The sequence below is a fragment of the Sorghum bicolor genome, chromosome 4 (assembly GCF_000003195.3).
Source record: "Sorghum bicolor cultivar BTx623 chromosome 4, Sorghum_bicolor_NCBIv3, whole genome shotgun sequence".
Classification (NCBI taxonomy): Eukaryota; Viridiplantae; Streptophyta; class Magnoliopsida; order Poales; family Poaceae; genus Sorghum; species Sorghum bicolor.
The window spans coordinates 63328481-63347734 of record NC_012873.2 but is presented as its reverse complement, the minus strand read 5'-3'; the positions used below and the strand labels follow the sequence as shown (position 1 = coordinate 63347734).

At 45.1% G+C, this 19254-nt stretch overlaps 4 protein-coding genes across 4 annotated transcripts; 3 read left to right on the top strand and 1 right to left on the bottom strand.

Moving 5' to 3' along the window:
- On the bottom strand, positions 255-1863 carry LOC8073949 (formin-like protein 5). Its single transcript, XM_002452750.2, has one exon. The coding sequence runs from the start codon at positions 1376-1378 to the stop codon at positions 428-430; it is 951 nt and encodes a 316-aa protein (XP_002452795.2). The 5' UTR covers positions 1379-1863; the 3' UTR covers positions 255-427.
- LOC8073948 (probable lipid phosphate phosphatase beta) lies at positions 7808-8740 on the top strand. The gene has a single exon (XM_002454484.2). The coding sequence runs from the start codon at positions 7911-7913 to the stop codon at positions 8502-8504; it is 594 nt and encodes a 197-aa protein (XP_002454529.1). The 5' UTR covers positions 7808-7910; the 3' UTR covers positions 8505-8740.
- On the top strand, positions 9864-13318 carry LOC8073947 (vesicle-associated protein 1-3). Its single transcript, XM_002454483.2, has 8 exons — positions 9864-10513; positions 10615-10685; positions 10798-10879; positions 10965-11080; positions 11176-11337; positions 11428-11475; positions 11884-12042; positions 13002-13318. The coding sequence occupies exons 1-8, from the start codon at positions 10465-10467 to the stop codon at positions 13113-13115; spliced, it is 801 nt and encodes a 266-aa protein (XP_002454528.1). The 5' UTR covers positions 9864-10464; the 3' UTR covers positions 13116-13318.
- Positions 15924-16776, top strand: LOC8073946 (14 kDa proline-rich protein DC2.15). Its single transcript, XM_002454482.2, has one exon. The coding sequence runs from the start codon at positions 16085-16087 to the stop codon at positions 16442-16444; it is 360 nt and encodes a 119-aa protein (XP_002454527.1). The 5' UTR covers positions 15924-16084; the 3' UTR covers positions 16445-16776.

Genomic DNA, 19254 nt, shown 5'->3' with positions numbered 1-19254 from the left:
ACGCCGGGGAATAAACAACCAGCGGCGCCGCACAGGCACAACAGTGCTCTGGAAACAGTAGCTTGCTCGCACTGCACGGTGCGCGCGCCCGCGCAAGAACGAACGCCAAATCCGGACATGGACATGCGCAGCCACTGTGCCTGTGCGCGCCTTAAACTCGCGCAGGAACTGCACGCGCACAGTGTCTGCAAGCTGCGACTCTGCGAGAGAGGCACGCGGGCACTCCGGCAGCCACCAGCGCGACGACAGACGAGTAATGGCGAAGGTTAACGGTTGATTTGATTGGACGCAAGTACTGATGAGATTATTCACACCTACAGTAGTATGCTATATGCAGTTGACTGGTTTAGCAGGCAAGTGAGATGTGAGAAAAGAATTAGCAGCAGGGTTAATGGACATCGCGATGTTTTTTCTTTCCCCCCTCTTTTTACAGCTTGTAGATGATGAGGAAGCATGGGAGCACGGCGCGCCGATCGAACACCACCAGCTCGCCGCCCCTGCCGACCCGGACGGAGTCGAAGTGCTCGTCCTTGCCGGCCGCCGCTGCCTCCGTCTCCGCCACGCGGCCGGCGATGACCCTGCACAGGAACATGGCGCGGCGGCCGGCCGCGGGGGGGCCGCGCGCCGCGCTGGCGTGCGCACCGCCGCTGCCGTCGAACGTCCGGATGCGCGGGGCGCCGTCGTCCTCGCCGCCTGTTGTCGCGGTAGACGCCGAGGAGGAGCCGTACGGCGGCGCCGGGGAGAAGCGCATCATCTCGTTGCCGTCGGCCGCGCTGCGCGAGGCCCCGCCGGCCCGGGCGCGCACCGCGGCGCGGTAGTCCTCGAAGCGCGCCACGGCGCGCGCCGGGTTGTGCACGCGGAACATCATCTCCACCACGCCCGGGAACGCGCTGCTGCTGGTGGTGGTGGTGGGCGCTCCCGGTCCCCGTGGAGGCGGAGGTTGTGGAACCGGAACCGGAAGCGGAGACGACCACGAGGAGAGGAAGATGATCTCCACCACCTGCCGCGACGAGTGCCCCGCCGGGAGCTCGGTGAGCGCCGGGACCGGGCCGAGAGGGCCCGGAGGCGGCGACGGCGGCACAGCCGCCGGCTTCGGCTTGGCCGTCTTCCTCTTCGCCGGTTCGGGACTCGGCTTGGGCTTGGGCTTGGGCTTCGGCCTGCTGGTGGGCTTGGACGAGACGACGTGGCTGAGGGTGTCGCCGGAGCTCCCGCAGCCAGCGCCGCGCGGGAGGAGCGGGTGGAGCTTCTTGGGCGCCGCCGCTGTCGCGACTCTGGCGGCCACGTCGTCGGCCGCCATGGACTTGCAGTGGAGGGACCGGACCCAGCTCCCCGCCGCCGCGGTCGGGCGGCGGCTGAGCGGTGGAGGCTTCTCCGGCATGAGGAGGCGCCCCGGCGGCCGGCCGGAGATGCAGCGGTCGTTGTGGCTGACGCCGGATGGCTGTGCGGTGCTGGGTGGTGCAGCAATAGCAGCTACCGTGGAGGCTAGGACACGTTCGTATATATGGTTAAGCAAACAGAGCTGTTACTATGCTCGGCACTCTGTACAACTGCCTTAACTGGTCAGCTAATATAGCGCTGATTGTGGACTGTGCCTCTCAGTGCCTGGCAACTGGCTAGGTACCGCATGCAGCTGTCAGTGTTATAGAGATGCCGAGACAGAGCTCGCCTGATAAGAGTAAAATTTACTATTTATTACAGCCAGTAGTAGTACAATGCTCTGTCAATGTACGGTATCTGTAGTATGTAGGAAACTGTTTGCATTGCATGCAAAGCATTCGCGGTAACTAGGGCTGTTATTAATTTGGTGGAAGGCAGAACAGAGCACTATTTAAGCTTGCGATCAATTTGTACTGTCTTTCCGGTTCCAAATAACAAAAGGGCTATTATACTACTGTGACTAGTACTAGTCATCAAAATACAGGACGTAATTGAAGTTACGCTTAAAAACACTCGTTACAAGTCACGCATGTCATGTTGCTAGGCTAGCTTCCTGTTCTAGCTCACATGCCTTTGAGCCTTTGCATACGTTTCAGGTAGCTGCCTAGCTAGCTACTATCCGCCAAAGCACGTATCATTGCATTGCATTGGTACTACTAGCTAGCCTAATACCAGTAGTATATCCAATGTTTACAACGGAACCAGCATTATTGGCACAGAATGATGTATGATCGTCATATGCTACCTCTCGTGACATCCCATCCCATTCCATTCCATTCTATATACGCCAACGTCCGCCGCGAGGTCACGCCATGCACGCAGGCACCCGCTGAAAAAGCGGCCGAGGAGGACCGATCGAGAGGCCATGGAAGCGGCATGTGAAGCGGGCGTCCACCTCGCGCGCGCAACTGTTTGTGCATGTCATCGTCGTTTCTCGGCCACGCAACGCAACACGTACCAGCTGACGCCTGACGGTTTGATGGCACTCTCGGCCACTGGCATGCATGCTCAAGCACTATCCTCGGACGAGTCTACTACACCTATCAAGGCAAAGCGGTTCGACCCTTCCTGGCCCATGACATCGCCGTGCGCGCCCTCGATCGGCTTCCAAAATATGAATAGTGACACTTTTGTTTGTATTTGACAAATATTGTCCAATTATGGACTAACTAGGGTCAAAAGATTCGTCTCGTCAATTTCGACCAAACTGTGCAATTAGTTTTTATTTTTATCTATATTTAATACTTTATGCATACGTCTAAAGATTCGATGTGACGGAGAATCTATAAAATTTTGTAAATTTTTTTTGAGAACTAGGTAGGCCTGAATGAAGGCGAACCAGCGGTAGCTGCTGCTGATGCCCCTGCGCTGGAGAGAGACGCGGGCGCCGCGCCCGGTACACGACGATGCAACAATATAATATTACCTCGACGCCGGGTTGTTGTACGTCGAGCGTCGTCGTCTCCTGCTGTCGGGGGCCGACGATGATGCCTGCGCCGTCCGGGCGATGCGCGTTTTCACCCGGCGCCGGCGGAGGGCAGGCCAAAAAAAAAAAAAAGCGGGCTAAGACGACGCGTGTCTACCAAGAATGATGATTTCGTTAATCTTAAAATCCGTTAGATGAGTAATTTAAATGTTAGGAGCTTGTACAAGTAGCGTATACACATGGATTCATAGAGATGGAGGCACGCACATATGTGTTTGTGGTGTAAGGCCTTGTTTAGTTGTGAAAAAGTTTTTAGATTTTAACACTGTAGCATTTTCGTTTGTTTATGACAAATATTATCTAATTACGGACTAATTAAGATCAAAAGATTCGTCTCGCGATTTACAGGTAAACTGTTTAATTAATTTTTGTTTTTGTTATATTTAGTGCTTCATGCATGTGCCACAAGATTCAATGTGACGGAGAATCTTGAAAACTTTTTTAGTTTTTTCGAGAAGATCGAGCAGTCGTGCGGTTTGGCACGCAAGGTTGGCAGGTTAGGCTGGAAGTATATATGACCCGTTGATGACTTGAGAATCATGAGTGAGCGGGCAAAATCACGAACCATTAGCTGATTTGATTTGATGTCTATCTACTAGCTCTAACATAAGCCCGTACCTACTGGTTGCCTAGCTGATTGTAAATGCAGGCCTCATAGTGCCGTGCAACACCATCTCTGATTATTTTGTTTTCTTGTGCACATGGCTCAATTAGCCAATAGGCCCGATACCACCATATAGATAAATATGCTCAAATTACCTGCCAGACAATAATGCACTTGAACTAGTTGTGTTCCATGCTAGTTGTGTTCATGTTAGCTATTAATTGCTTATTCTAGACTTGTATTTATGTGTGGGCTATTGTATTAAATACCTAAGACTAAGGAGCATGCACTTTTTAATTATTATATGCACTTGAACTTGATCCTATATATACTTTTAGTCATGCACTTTTATATATTAGTATTTCGTATTGAGTTTTCCTATATCGACCGTGTTCGACATAAATCCGATCGAATTGGTTCGTTTTCGAAATTCTCGATATTTCGTAAGTTCGTGTTCGTTTTCGTGTCCGACTTTACCGTTTTCGTTTTCGTATTTCAAATGTAAAAGTAGAAAACAATTTAGGAGTTTTTCGACCCTTTCCGACCGTTTTCATCCCTTGACTAGGAGTAGTACGTCGTACTCTCTGTCGCTCCGGAAATGTGGATGGATTTACGGTTAAATTGGGCTGTTTGTCAACAAAAGAGCAGGCAGGCTCATTCACTGAACAAAGTACGCATGCATGTGTTATCTAGTCGTGACGTAGGTTGGTTCTCGTCTAGTCGTGTTTTGAACTAAAGGCCGCGGCAGAGTATGGTGCCCAAAGTGGCCTTTTTTCTTGCCCTCGCGCGCAGAGGATATCACCACGTCACCACCGTACTTTTTCGACGCATTCGCACCAGATTGCGTGTCAAAAAGGCCCATGCGTGCGCGCTTTCTGTCGATTCAATTCGATTCTGATCCCACGAGGAGAGGGAGGTGGTAAAATAGTATAATAGCAATACTCCGTAGTAGCACAGCAGTAGTACACTGCAATTTGAATTGGTCCGATCAGTTTGTGAGAGCGAAACTAAGATCATTCAGCAAACCCCGAGTTAAATGCTTCATCAGATAGTAGTACTGCACTGCTGTCCGTATGTGTATGAATTTTAAATTTCAAACCAAGTCAAATCAACGCATAATCAATGAACGAGCGATCACTGAGCAGCAACGTGCTCCACGTAAAAAATGGAAAAAGCCCAACTAGGCGTTGGAATCCGGTCACCGGCCGTAAGATACTCGCCAGCCCAGAGGCCAGTTCGAGGGGGGGATTTGAACGGGCGGGTGTGAGTTCCGATGCATATATGCATCGCTACCACGTAGTGCTACGGCCCAGCCTTTGCTTGCTCACGCCACGCCCTGCCGCATGCCGCTGGGCGCTGGTCCTCTCCGTGCGTGCGCCACCGTGCCAAAAGGCCCATGCGCGAGGGCGAGCGAGGCGGCCTGCCGCGCCCACTGCCCCATGCGCGCTGACCTCTCGATCCGGGCGGCCGAGATCCCGTGCACCCGCATGTATTCTTCTGTGGCGGCCTCGTCCCGGCCCGTCAAATGCTCTGCCAGAAATGCAGAATGCAGCTTGGCCGTTTCTTGCCCACGCAGACGGCAGACGCACAGTGCTATGCTGTACCGCCACTTTGCCCCGGATCTTTACTAGTGTTCTACTTTTAACACTTTTGTTTATATTTGATAAATATTATTCAATTATAGACTAATTATGCTTAAAAGATTCGTCTCTCAAATTACAAATAAACTGTGCAATTAGTTATTTTTTAATTTATATTCAATGCTTTATACGTGTGTTGTAAGATTTGATGTGATAGGTAATCTGAAAAAAATTTGCAAAAGAAATTGAGAAATAAATAAGGCCTAAAAGAATAGCAACAATCTTTCGTGTACGATTAACCGTGACTTTGTGACCGTGGCGGTTGCAAAAACCGCCAAGGTAAATACAAAATGACGTCCTTGAGCTCGGCCTTGTTTAGGTTGTAAAAAGAAATTTTTTGAAAGTCACACCAGATATGTTAGATACTAAGGCCTTGTTTACTTCCACCCAAAAAAACCTAAAATTTTTCAAGATTCCCTGTCACATCAAATCTTTAGACGCATGCATGGAGTATTAAATATAGACGAAAATAAAACTAATTATATAGTTTGGTTAAAATTTACGAGACGAATCTTTTGAGCCTAGTTAGTCTATGATTGGACAATAATTACCACAAACAAACGAACGTACTACAGTGTCACAAAATTTTTTTCTTCACCAACTAAACACGGCCTAATAAAAAAAAATACATAGCTTGACTAGAAACTATGAGACGAATTTATTAAGTCTAATTAACCTGTCATTAGCACATGTGAGTTACTATAGTAATTATAGCTAATCATAGACTAATTATGCTTAAAAATTTATCTCGTGATTTACAACCAAACTATGCAATTATTTTTTTCATCTACATTCAATGCTCTATGCATGTATCAAAGATTGAATGGGATGAATATTTGGGTGGGGAGCTAAATAGGGCCAAGTACACTCTGCAGGATTTTGAGACACGAAGCCCACGATACAAATAATACAAACAGGAACATGTTCATTCATGGGGGAAATCCATATGGCCTCCCTAACTATTGTTGAAGTTTCCCTCCAATCGAGAGGCGATTTTTTCTTTTTCATGTTCGTATTACATAGTATAGACATTCATAAGACACTCAGAGCATATATACACTTACTCTTATAAACACAAGGATATAAAACATACCTCTATGAACACCTCCAACATACCTCTATGACAACTCGAGACTGACGATGTTCCCATCAAGAATTTTTTACCTTCTCTAACTTCTAAAATCATTGAAATTTGATTTCTAAGTGGTTTTGAATGTGATTTTAGCTAACATGACGCCACATCACTGTAACTAGTGGTAAAGCTAGAGTGAATTATAGATATGGACTTGCTTTGTGGGTACGTAAACTTATGTCATAAGCAATGCATAATATGGTGACTTTTTAGTTATAATTACTGCTTTCTAACTTTTTAGCGGGTGTATTTGCACCTCCGACTACCGAGTAGCTTTCGCCTCTGAATGTGCGATTTTTTTTATATTTAGCCCAAATTTAGAACAAAATTCAAATTTAGACCGATTTGGAAAATTTTTTAAAACTAACCACGCACGGCCACCGGCGGGGGGGGGGGGGGGGGACGTGACGCGGGGCGCGGCAACCACGCATGGCCACCGGCGGGGGCGGGGGCGAGGCTCGGCGGGCGCGGGGCGGGGCGCGGGGAGGGGCCGGCGGGCACGGCGCGGCGGCGGTGCGAGGCCGCGGGGCGGGCGGGTTGTGTCAAACAACAGACCTGGCTGGCTGGGCCGTTTTGTCAGGGACCACCCCGCCATGATGCGCGGCGGGGTACCCTAACCCGCCATGATCCACGTCGGGTCCTCCTAACCCGCCATGGACCATGGCAGGGTCCACGTCAACACGGGCTGGCAGGTGGCAGCCACGTGGCATGACTACCCCGCCGCCATGTATGGCAGGGTCGTGTGCATTTGCCCCGCCATGCATGGTGGCGGAGCCAAACGGCCTAGTTTTAAAAAAACTTTTAAAAGCGGATCAAATTTGAATTTAGTTTCGAATTTGGGTTAAAAATAAAAAAATTTGAGTGTGCTACATGGCATCACATCATGTGTGAGGGGACGCAAATCAGATTAAATTGATAGTTTAAGGAGATCAAATGTTTGTTAAGTGTTTTTAAAATATCTTAAATTTAAAGAAATACGTAGTTAAAAAGACTAAAATCTGATCTATTATTAGAAAATGTATTTTAGCATAGAAAAATATGAATTTGTTTGTTTTTAATACCATGCTTCATCATATGATAGTTTATTTTTTATCACAAAAACAATTTTTTAAGGAATAAAAACAGTTTTTTTCGAGGGGAATAAAAACAGTTTATTTAGAAGAGGCGAATCAAACATTCAGACTTCGTTGAAAATTAGGGGTGTCAAATGGACTTAACTTTCCCATTTTGAGCCCAATATCAGGCCTTGTTTAGTTCCGAAAAATTTTGGGAAATGGACACTGTAGCACTTTCGTTTGTATTTGACAAATATTGTCCAATCATGGACTAACTAGACTCAAAAGATTCGTCTCGTCAATTTCGACCAAACTGTGCAATTAGTTTTTATTTTTGTCTATATTTAATACTCTATGCATACGTATAAAGATTCGATGTGACGGAGAATGTGAAAAATTTTGCAAAATTTTCTGGAAAGTAAACAAGGCCTGACAAGAAGGCCCAGTGGGTCGATCCCACCGAAGCGAGATTTTGCTTCGTCGGATTTTCCCCTTGGCCAATCCTGATCTGCGATTCCAGTTCGACAAACTTCCCCAATCGCCCCTGCCGGCGCGCATGGCAACCGCAACCACCACCTCGCCGCCGGCGCCGTCAAAGCCCACCCTCCTAGGTGGTGTCCGGGGCCTAGACGCGGCCGTGTCTCTCCGCCTGCACGCCCTCTTCGGCCCGGTGCCGCGCCTCCTCCTCAAGGCGCTCGAGGTCGCTGGCGACGGCCGCATCTGGCTGCCTGTCCCCATCTCCCTGCTCCTCCTCTCCGCGTCCCCGGCCAACCCGATCCTGGCAGGCCTTGTTGCTGGCCTCGTGCTGGACCTCATCCTCGTCGGCCTCGTCAAGGTCGTCGTCCGCCGCCCGCGCCCGGACTACAACGCCAAGGACATGTACGTCGCCGTCGCCGCCGACCACTGGTCTTTCCCCAGCGGCCACTCCTCCCGCGCCTTCCTCGTCGCCTCCTTCCTCGCCGCCGCCGGCTTCCGTCCCCGCGAGGCGCTCTTCCTCTGGGCCACCGCGACGTCGGCGTCCAGGGTGCTCCTTGGCCGGCACTACGTCCTCGACGTCGTCGCTGGGGCTTGCCTCGGCGTGTTCGAGGCCTGGCTCAGCAACTTGCTCTTGAGATTCATGTGCGCTCAAAGCACCTTTCTTTTATGCTAATCCTTGTTGTTATTGTACCACCACGAATCCGCCACATTGTGTATGATACAACATTGCTGTCTGTTATTGCGAAGTTGCAATTTTGGTAAGCATTTCATCAGGCATTTAGTGTGGCGGTCTTACACAAGCTTGTCTGCACCCTCTGGTTCGCTTGTAATTGCTTTGCTCTCAATACAAAGCCTGTTAACGTGTCTTTCAGAAGAAAAATATGGTAAGCAATTGAAGTTTGCTGAGCAGGCACGTTGTTTCTACGGAGTACTTTCTAGGATTAGGGATTACCACGAAAAAGTGGGATGTTCTTCATTTTTCGACTAAGCAATGTTTACATTCTGGCTTGATGCAAATGATACATGAGCCTACATAGTTCATAGATCCATATTCTTCAGTCATGGACTAGCAGCTGGTTTTGTTTCCACTTCCAGGTCCAGCTACATACCTGCTGCTAGGCTGTTTCTTCACTGCTGGTTGCTCTGCATTGGATACATCCAGCATCATTGATAGGCTTTTAGTCTTCACTACTGGTTGCTCTGCATTGGATACTTCCAGCATCAGTGGTTAGGTGTCATGTGTATAGGTGCTATGCACATAATTCATTTAGATAAACAAGATTACTGTGATACACTTGCTGTTAGTTTGATTTGTAGTACTAGTTATCATTTTATCAAATTAGTGCTATTCATGTATATGCAGAGTGCTGCTCTCAGGCGAGGACACCCCCTGCAATTGTTAAAAGTCATCAGCACAAGAAAATGGAATTTCAAAAAAAAAAAAAAGAAAAGAAAAGAAAATGGAACATGGGAATTGAACCGTTTGTTGATTTGAAGATGCCAACTAATCATTCTGGTTAAATCATTTTTTTTCAAACGGGGTATCAGAGTAGGACATGGGAATTGAACACCATCGCTGGCAAGAGAGCTGGAGTGAAGGAAAAGACTGCTACGAAATTTAGAATCATTGTTTGCGAGACCTCCAATAATTCAGCAACAACAATAGTGCATCTAATAATATCTTCAACCTGTTAGATCGTGGGATGCAGTTGAGAAGGGCAGCATGTTTCTGGCGTCTGAATCATCATCATCATTCTAACGATCGCTTACCGACAGCAACGGGGATAATGATAATCTGCTGAAACAGAGACTTTCAGGTAAAATGACCGATCCTCAAATGATGTGGACAGCAAAACTCCGTCAAAGTTCACTGTGGCGCCTGCAGAGGCCTGGCCAGGTACCGTCAGGCTCACAAAAAGATGAGAGATCCCCATCCAACACAACAGTGGGAGCTGACCTTTTTTGCAGTTTACGGCAAAAGGTTTTATATACTGATGAAACTTCGATATGGTGTTCGGGTGTCTCGTTTTCGTCGACGGCCGCAAGGACAAGCAAGGCAACACGTCCGCCAGGGTGGGCGGCGCGATCACCAGCTGATCCTAACTGGCAACGGGCGGTGCTCGCGGACTTGGGGTTGCCCGAATCCAACCACTTCTGCCAACCAACGCGCGAAACGGCGAAAGGATTGCAGTGGGGAGACCCGGCCGGATTAGCACGGACGGGACGGCGCCACCGCCGCGCCGCAGCCAATCATTACTCGGCCTCCTCCCTAAACCTTCCGCCAACCCAAATTCCACCCTCCTCCACAGAGTCCGAGCCCATCTGATCCTCCGATTCGGTTCTTCTTCTTCTTCCCTCTACCGAAAGGACCGAGCCATAATTTTTAAGCCCTGCGCTCGTCAAGTCGTCATAGCCTTAGCCTGGCTTTAATTTGTCTCTCTCGTGTCCCGACACTTTTGCTTCCGGGAGCAGGAAACGTCGCGGGGGGCCCCCGTCTTGGATATTTCATCAGTTTTCGGGTTCTTGGATTGGATCTTCCGAATTCTTGGTTCTGGAGAGGAGAGGATAGGAGAGGAGAGGAGAAAGCGGGGCGCTCAATTTCCCCTACTGATCCTTGTTGCTTGATCGCCGCCATGAGTAACACGCTGCTCCGGGTCTGTCCTTCCGACTTGAAGATGCCATGTAAGTGCTCATACTTATCCTGGTTCGTCGTGTTTCTTGTTGCGTGTGCTTTCGGCATATCAGACCGAATCTGATCGGGTTCTCGCGGCTGCCGTGAGCAGTCGAGCTCAAGAAGCACAACTCAGCATGTCTTGAGCTCATCAACAAGACCGATCAGTGGGTGGCTTTCAAGGTGAAAAATTTGATGAATTTCGTTTTGGTGAAAGATGCAATCTTGTTCTTGTGCATCGGAGTCAGGCTAAAGCGATTGATTTTTCCCCCTGTATATCTCGCCGAATCTGCAGGTCAAGACGACGAACCCAAGGAAGTACGCGGTGCGGCCTGCCTCCGGTGTCGTGCCGCCCAGGGGATCCTGCGGCATCACAAGTGCGTCTGCTTCTCCCGTATGCTTTGTGTTTCTTTGTCGTATGGTTGATCGATCGTTCTCATTGGTATGCTGAAATTGTTCTAGTTACGATGCAAGCGCCCAAGGAGATCCCCCCGGACTACTACTGCAAGGACAAGTTTCTTGTTCAGAGCATTGCCGCGGAGGTGGGGACGACGCAGAAGGACATTGTCCCTGGCATGGTAAATTCTTTCAGAACTCGAGTTTATGGAGTCTCAATGGACAATGCCACTGTGCAGTCAAGAGTATCGTGTAACGCTAACGTTGTGGCTTGTAGTTCAGTAAAGCACCAGGCAAGTTAGTTGAGGAGTTCAAGGTTAGGGTGGTCTATGTCCCTGCCAATCCTCCCTCACCCGTGCCTGAGGAAACAGAGGAAGAGGATGGATCTCTTGATTCAGATGTGGACCATGAAGTGGGGAGACCATCGACGTCCAACTCTGTAAGTACTAAATAACCTTACTGCTTGTGAGCAAATGATGCCATGTTCGTTCCTAGTGTGATATGATTGGTGCCTTCCATTGTTTTTCAGGCAACAGGACAAGGGCATACATTAAGATCACGAGCTTCAGATGATGAGGTGACTCTAGTTCCACCTAAATATCGTTTGTCTTTGTGGTTCTCTAAGATTCATAAGCTCTAAAAATTCGTCAATAGTTCTTTCTTCTTTTTTTTATCCTTGCACTGAATAGTTCCAGTTTCATGAAATTCTATCATAATATCTTCAGTCCCTCACTCAACCCGAAAACAAAAGAAGAGGACAGAAAAAAAAACTACCATAAGAAGACTAACAAGCTCCTGTTTAGTTGTAATGTGAATACCTTTCTCTTACAATTGTTATTGTATCAGAATGACATTTGACAATTGAGAAATTTGATTCCTTATATCGATTCCACCATGATTATCGGCACCATTAGTCCAGGATGCTGCCTGCCCTGAACATTCACTTTATCCCTGACATGTCATTGACTGTTTTGTGACTCTTCAGGATGACTCTACATCCAAGTTAGAACTGGAAAGTAGATATGCAGAGGAAAACAAGAAGATGCAGAAAGAGCTGGCAGGACCTTTTAAGGATGACTCTGTATCCAAGTTAGAATTGGAAAGTAGATATGCAGAGGAAAACAAGAAGATTCAGAAAGAGCTGGTAGGACATTTTCATCTGATGATGTGTTTCTCTCTCTATTTTCTAGAAATAAAAGTATTTGAGGAGACTAGTCGCTTTACTTAGTCCATATTTATGTTATTTTTTCTTAAGTAACCCTTTTTATATTTTGTAAAAGTTTAAATTACACAATGTTGGACTATATCTGGATAACTCTCTAACATTTGGGTTGATTTACTCCCCCAACTATTTCACTCTGTCCAATTTATCCCTTAACAAAACTTGTTTTATTTTCTCCACGTACAAGTTGAGTTTTAATTTAATTGTTTTGCGAGGTGATAACGGACAACATAATTTATGTTAAAAATACATTATGGGTTTCCATCATTTTGTTTCATACATTTTTGTATCTCTAATGTTAATTTATTATTATTTGATATCCTAAACTATCGAAATAATGATAAAAAAGTTACGATGTATTTTTTTAACATAAACTATGATGTTTCCACCTCAGATAATTTGAAATTAAAACTTTACTTGTGCACGGAGAAAAAAATTCAAATGCGTAAATTGAACCAAATTGAAATAGTTTGGGGAGTAAATCAAATCAAACATTAGTTTGGTGCTTTATTACAATTTTATTAGCCCTTTTAGAAAATGAAACATTTGAACATTTAGGAAATAAATGAGCAATATGTTTTTATCATCCTGAAAATGCATATAAGTTGGTATTGCTACATTAAGCAAACCACCAAGTTCAATAAGATACTTTGGAGGTTTGGGGATTGATCATTCTACAAAAGAATATACAATGCAAGATGAGATGAAGTCATAGCCTCTATTGCTTTTTTTTTTTTTCTGTCGAGGTTTGCCAGCTTAGCTTTCTATGACCAGAAATCCTCCAACCTCGGCGTAAAAAGAAAAGAAGTTATTCTCCAGCTCTGTTTGCTGTTTCCAGCTTTAGTTTGTGATTACTAACGGTCGAAGCGGCTCCTTTTCAGGATCTCCTCCGGAAAACAAAGGCATCTGCTGGCGGCTTCTCAGCGACGTTTGTGCTGCTTGTCTTCTTGTTAGGTTCACTTCTGGGATACCTGATGTTCGGAAGCAAAGCTTAGCAAGTTAGCAGCTAATGGCAGCACATCATTTTGCGGCACCGGCACAACTCTACCGTCTTTTGTCTAGTGCTTCTTTTAGTACAGATATACAGTATATACATAATAATAGTTAGTACTAGTCCACAACAGATATGATGTTTTTGGTTTTGAAGTGTCCATATTTGAACATATATTCAATTTTGAAACTCGTGTGTGTTTGCTAAGGGGGTGTTTAGTTCCTCTTTTATCCCCAAAAATTCTGGGTTTTGGTTCATAATATTGTATAATGGAACTAATCACCATGCATTTTTTTTTGCCAAAATGGTTACCATTCTCCATTTTGGATTTTTGTCTCAAGAGGTCAAAAAAACCCAAAAGAACCTCAAGAGGCTCTAATGAGGACAATGAATTCTGTACTTTAAATGAAACTAAACATAATTCTGAAAATTTTGACATTTTGTATTTCATCATTCTAACGTCATTTTGAATTTTGCATTCTATGGGGAACTAAACATGTTTATACTCTATCCAAATATAGCTTGAATGGAACAAGCTAGTTCGAACTACTTCCTCCTCCCTTGCTTGAATTTGCGCCAGAGCCAGAGGCACAACCGCACAAGCATAGACGCTTCTCTTGCAGTAAGAAAGAAATTTGCTTGTACTGGAGATCAGGTCCAATGCTAGGAGATTCGGCGACACGGCGTCCAAGTGCAAATGCCTCCTTCTCTGGGCCTCCCAGAGTCCCAAGTCCTGCGCAGTTTGTTAACTGTTTTGGTAAAAGCCCAACATACCGTATACTTTTACTGCCAAACTCACCACGGCCCTGATTGGCAATTCGGTATTCCCTCTTACCCAAAATAAATTAATTTCTAAGATAATCTAAAATAAAACTATCTTAAGTTTAATAAATATTATATTAAGGAAAATGTATCTATGACACCATAAGTACAATATGAAAAGATATCTCATGATGATACTAATTTGTCATCATAAAAATATGTGCTCGTTTTTATAAAAAAATGGTCATACTTAAACGAACACATATTTGGCCTTGTTCAGTTCGCAAAAACTTGTGAAAAATGGCACTGTAGCACTTTCATTTTTATTTGACAAATATTGTTCAATTATAGAGTAACTAGGCTCAAAAGATTCATCTCGTGGTTTACAGATGAACTGTGCAAATAGTTTTTGTTTTCATGTATATTTAATGCTCCATGCATGTGCCGCAAGATTCGATGTGACGGGAAATCTTGAAAATTTTTGGGAACTAAACAAGGCCTTTTTAAGTATGACCAATTTTTAAGTATAAACCCCTCACGATTGGTTATTTTTTTAAGTATAACCAATTTTTAAGTATAAACCCCTCACCAATTTTTAAGTATAAACCTAGCGACTAATAAACACAACTTCTTGCCAAAGTGTGAGCATCACCATTGGATCTGCGCCCCTCACGAACAGTCTTCGCCGGGGTAAAATTCTCCAAATTAAAGTCATCTTGATGTCCTTGATCACCTGTCCATAAGGCCCAATCCCAGCTCCACGTATACTTCTGATAAGATTGACATAGTCACTTGCATGCCAGTGTGGAACTCTGGATGCCTAGGTCAGAGGCTAGTGACTGGCCTTCCCGGCATGCTAGCATGTAGCATGCCAAGGATCTGGCTGCTCCAGGTTTGTTATGCCTGACATCACCATAGGGATGAGAGCAAGTATAATAATAGGCTGTAAGCTTTAAATGCTCAGGTGGAGAAAAAAAGGAGAGGAGAGGAGAGAGAAAAGTGGGCTATAAGCTTATAGCTGTGTTAGACATAAGAATCAGAAACTTCGTATGAGAGACAGGTGAGCTATATATTAATAACAAAGAGCTAACTATTATATGAGTGAACCGAGAGAAGGCTGTAAAAAAACTTACACAATCAACGATCGACATTATTATTAACCTTGCTCTGTCTTGCGAGACCTCTTTGACAAAGCTACATCAATGCCGGCCAAGTGCCTTGGGATTTGGGAATGGCTTCTTTCCTCCCTTCCTCGGTTGTCCCCCAAGGCCTAGGCTTGCCACGCTGTATTCAGTCGCAGCCGCCTTTACTTTTGCCCTTTGTGGAAGTTTTGTAATAAATGGTCTGATTCTATCTTCGGATAGATGAAGCCGGATGTTTCATCCATTATCTAAAAAAAAGTTGGTTGCTTTGCTGAGCTAAGAAAGTGTAATCCAGAGTGCTCGTAACGTATTCATGTACATAACTATTATCTAATATAAATCTTCTTTTGTCGCAAAAAAAGGTCGGCCCATCAGAACAAATGATCAATGTAAGGCCCAAAATTTGTGTCTCAAATGTCATTTACGTTTCCAAGCTAAACAAAAACACAGGATTCATATAATTTTGCTGGTGGCTTAGGCTTCGTCCAATAGTGCTTAGTTTAATTTGTATATACCTGCACCATGGTATTCGTCTGGCCTTGGATCTTGCGCATCAATTGCCTATGGACGATGATCGCAGCCACGCCACATTCATTTTTAATCGCCATTTGCTTGACACCCAATGCCTCTGCACCACTTGCGCACGCTACGCACCGTCTGATACGCCAAGATCCCGAGCTAAAATAACACCCAATCATCAGATGAAAACAAGCGCGAGTGCGAGCCAGCCCATGGCAGCGATCTTGGCCATTTGCGGAGCCAACTGAAAGCCGTGCACAAAATATTCGACACCGTATAAGGGAAAACACTAGTTATACGAGGTGGGCAATAATCCAGATCTCGGACTCTTCCTAACCCGGTTCACATGCATAGCATATATGATGGCCGGCCGGGGTTCACATGAACGCCATCCCGTGCCCTAGTGCACTGATTTCTTAATCCCGGGTCTCAACTATAAATACCCCCTTGGTGACACCGCGATCAAAGCATCGCAAACAAGCCTAGCTAAGAGCTCTCTAACTACATTAGATAGAGTGATCTCGAGAGGTAACTGGCTTGTGATCGAGCAATGGCGTCCAAGGCTTTCGTGCTGTTCCTGGCCGTGAACCTGGTTGTGCTCGGCGTAGCCAGCGCCTGGACCCCGTCGACACCGACGCCCACGCCGTCGTCGTTCGGCAAGTGCCCCAGGGACGCGCTGAAGCTGGGCGTGTGCGCTAACGTGCTGGGCCTCATCAAGGCTAAGGTGGCAGTGCCGCCCGCGGAGCCTTGCTGCCCGCTGCTGGAGGGGCTCGTCGACCTGGAGGCCGCCGTCTGCCTCTGCACCGCCATCAAGGGCAACATCCTCGGCATCAACCTCAATCTGCCAATTGATCTCAGTCTTATCCTCAACTACTGTGGCAAGACAGTGCCCACCGGCTTCAAGTGCTGAGCGCCTCGATCGATCTCAACGCCTTGCCCTTGCGTACGTGCTCGACGACGTGCGTTGCCTCCCTTGCATGCACGCATGCATATATGTGGGCGAACGTATGTGAGACGTGTTTTCCTTTCGGTTCGGTTTGAATGATCCATGGTTTGATTGCTTTTCCACGTACGAGGTACGACTCTGCATGCATGCATGGCCGTGCTATCGATCTGTATTTTTCCTGCCTCTTCCGTTCCTGTGAATTTGTTGTAAAGAGCCGGTGATCAATCGTATGCCGGTGCTTCCAATTAAATTTGGTTTGCGGTTTATTTCAGTGTTTTGTGTGTATGTTCTGATTATATTTTTGCCGTACCACGTACTTATTAGAAGTGTACTAGTGTACTCCCCCTATCTTGAGTGTCACTGTGAGATAGTACTTCTTGGTAAGCTTTCATAAATCTGACTAAATTTATAATAACTATTAGCAACATTTATATCTCCACATAATGATATATATATATATATATATATATATATATATATATATATATATGTCATTATTAATGAGTTATTAGTCTCCGTTGGGAACAAGTTAATATATGTATGCTGCGTGCAGAAGCGAGCACAAAGTTATAGAGGTTTGGATCCGTGTTTACAGCCGTTTTTCGTTTGAGCTTAAAGATAAATAAATAAAAGTTGCAAATATCACAAGCAGCCAAACGCCAAACTTCTCTACCGTGTGCCACCATCACCTTGCACTTTACTAGAATCCGACTCTTTGCCAAGCGTCAAATGATTTACTGAATGTATTTTTAGGCACTCGGCAAAGAAGCCTCTTTGCCGTGCCGAGTGTAAAAAAAACACTCGACAAAGAAAATTTTAAATCAAAATTTGAAGCCCTAAACGAATTCAAATCAAAAAAGTTTTCAATTACATCAAATCAAATTTTAAAGCCCTAAACAAATTCAAATTAAAAAGACAAAGTTGTATAACTTCTCAAGATCTACAATGTTTATTTTGGTAATTTTTTTATTTGACAAAGTGAAAATAAATTTATTCACAAATTTTACATATCGGATGAACAAATAATCAAATTATAAGAGAGATATATAAGATTTGTGAAATATGTTAGAATCACCATATCGGATGAACAAATAATCAAATTAAACTTTGTAGATCTTGAGAATTTATGAAATTTTATATTTTATAACCTTTTCATTTGAGTTTATCTTGTCATGCAAAACTGCTTCTTTATTTAAAAATTTTAAAATCCGAATTTTTCAAATGACCTAGATGGAAAAAACTCACTAAATAAACTTTGTAAATATCAAAAAGTTATGAACTTTATATTTAACAATTTTTTTGCTTTGAAATCATCTTGTTATGCAAAAACTACGTTTGAATTTCTCAAATCTGAAATTCAAATTTTATAAACGACCTCGGATAGAGAAACTCTCTAAATGAAAATTGTAGATCTCAAAAAGTTATGAAACTTTGTAGTTGACAATGTTCTGATTTGAAATCATTTAGGGCTTCAAACAATCAATTTACACACAAGAGGAACCGAAATGCAATATATATACAAGGGGTGGTTAGGGAGGGAGACACACAAGAGGAAGGTCACAGGATCTAATCCCACTGACTGTGTAGCCGTGAATTTTGTGGCAAAAAATATGATAAAGACATTTCACAGTAGTTTCTAGGGAGACAAGAAAAAAGGTAGATTTTATTGATGGATCTAGAAACATATGCTAGGATCAGAGGGTCTCATCCTCCTTATTTCCATTTAAACTTTAATGGCTAAAAACTTGTAGGAGGGCCTCCGTAATTTCGGTAGCAATAGGAGGGGCTCGACCTCGGTTGACCTTGTGCTAGATCCACTCATGATAGGTTTTAAAGTGCTTTAACTAAATAACTTATAGTTTTTCCACATCACATAGCTCAAATCAACTTTTTCATAGTTAATAGCTCACAACATTTATTTTTTGCGAACGGGTTTAAACGGCCCGTGTTTCATTAAGACAAAAGAAATTTAGTGTTACAACATACTGTTAGACCTGCTACATTAGCTTGCTTGCGAGCGGTAAGCATGCACATTAGCAAAGCTAACAACAAAACAAGGGTAGACAAGATAACTGTAAACTAAACGTCTACCAAAAGCGCGATCCGTCATTCTGAAAGAACGCCCAAACAACAGCTAGAGGAGTGAAACCAGCATCAATCCAAAGCTCTCCTTCTTCCTTGATGTGTTTTGCGATTGCAACCATTGACTTGGCCTCGTTTCTGAAAATCCTTGCATTACGCTCCATTCATATAGTTCCCAGGAGACCAGCAGCATCAAGACATCGAAGCCTCTGCGCCTCTCAGAATCCAGCAGCTGGCGCTTCTTCAACCACCAAGTGCACAAGCTATCTTCTCTCAGACCATCTAGCAATAGCTGCAAATCTGCAGGCTCCAACACACGAAACCAAACCTGAAACCAGCGTCGATCCAAAGCGCTCTCCTTCTTCCTTGATGTGTTTTGCGATTGCAACCATTGACTTAGCCTCGTTTTCTAAAAATCCTTGCATTACGCTCCCAGCCCTGGACGATGCCTAGTAAACATGTGGCGCAAAGGACCGTAGGGATCCAACCGGGAGCCACCTGTCATTCCAGAAACTCGCCAATTTGCCGTCACCCAACTGCACCGAGCAAGAGGCCATAAACATGGCGGTAACGGCATCCTCCTGCTTGGCTGGAAGACGTGCCCAGCCTTTGTCTGGTTCGATGCGCTTCAGCCACTCCCACCGTAGCCTTAGCACGAAACCAAACAGCCGTAGATCAATCATGCCCAACCC

What these genes read in the sequence shown, in the direction of transcription:
- LOC8073946 (XM_002454482.2), top strand. Translation starts at nt 16,085, where the DNA reads ATGGCGTCCAAGGCTTTCGTGCTGTTCCTGGCCGTGAACCTGGTTGTG.
- LOC8073947 (XM_002454483.2), top strand. Translation starts at nt 10,465, where the DNA reads ATGAGTAACACGCTGCTCCGGGTCTGTCCTTCCGACTTGAAGATGCCA. An exon ending in ATCAGTGGGTGGCTTTCAAG is followed by an intron (nt 10,686 to 10,797) that starts GTGAAAAATTTG and finishes CCGAATCTGCAG; the next exon opens with GTCAAGACGACGAACCCAAG. An exon ending in GGGATCCTGCGGCATCACAA is followed by an intron (nt 10,880 to 10,964) that starts GTGCGTCTGCTT and finishes AAATTGTTCTAG; the next exon opens with TTACGATGCAAGCGCCCAAG.
- LOC8073949 (XM_002452750.2), bottom strand. Translation starts at nt 1,378, where the DNA reads ATGCCGGAGAAGCCTCCACCGCTCAGCCGCCGCCCGACCGCGGCGGCG.
- LOC8073948 (XM_002454484.2), top strand. Translation starts at nt 7,911, where the DNA reads ATGGCAACCGCAACCACCACCTCGCCGCCGGCGCCGTCAAAGCCCACC.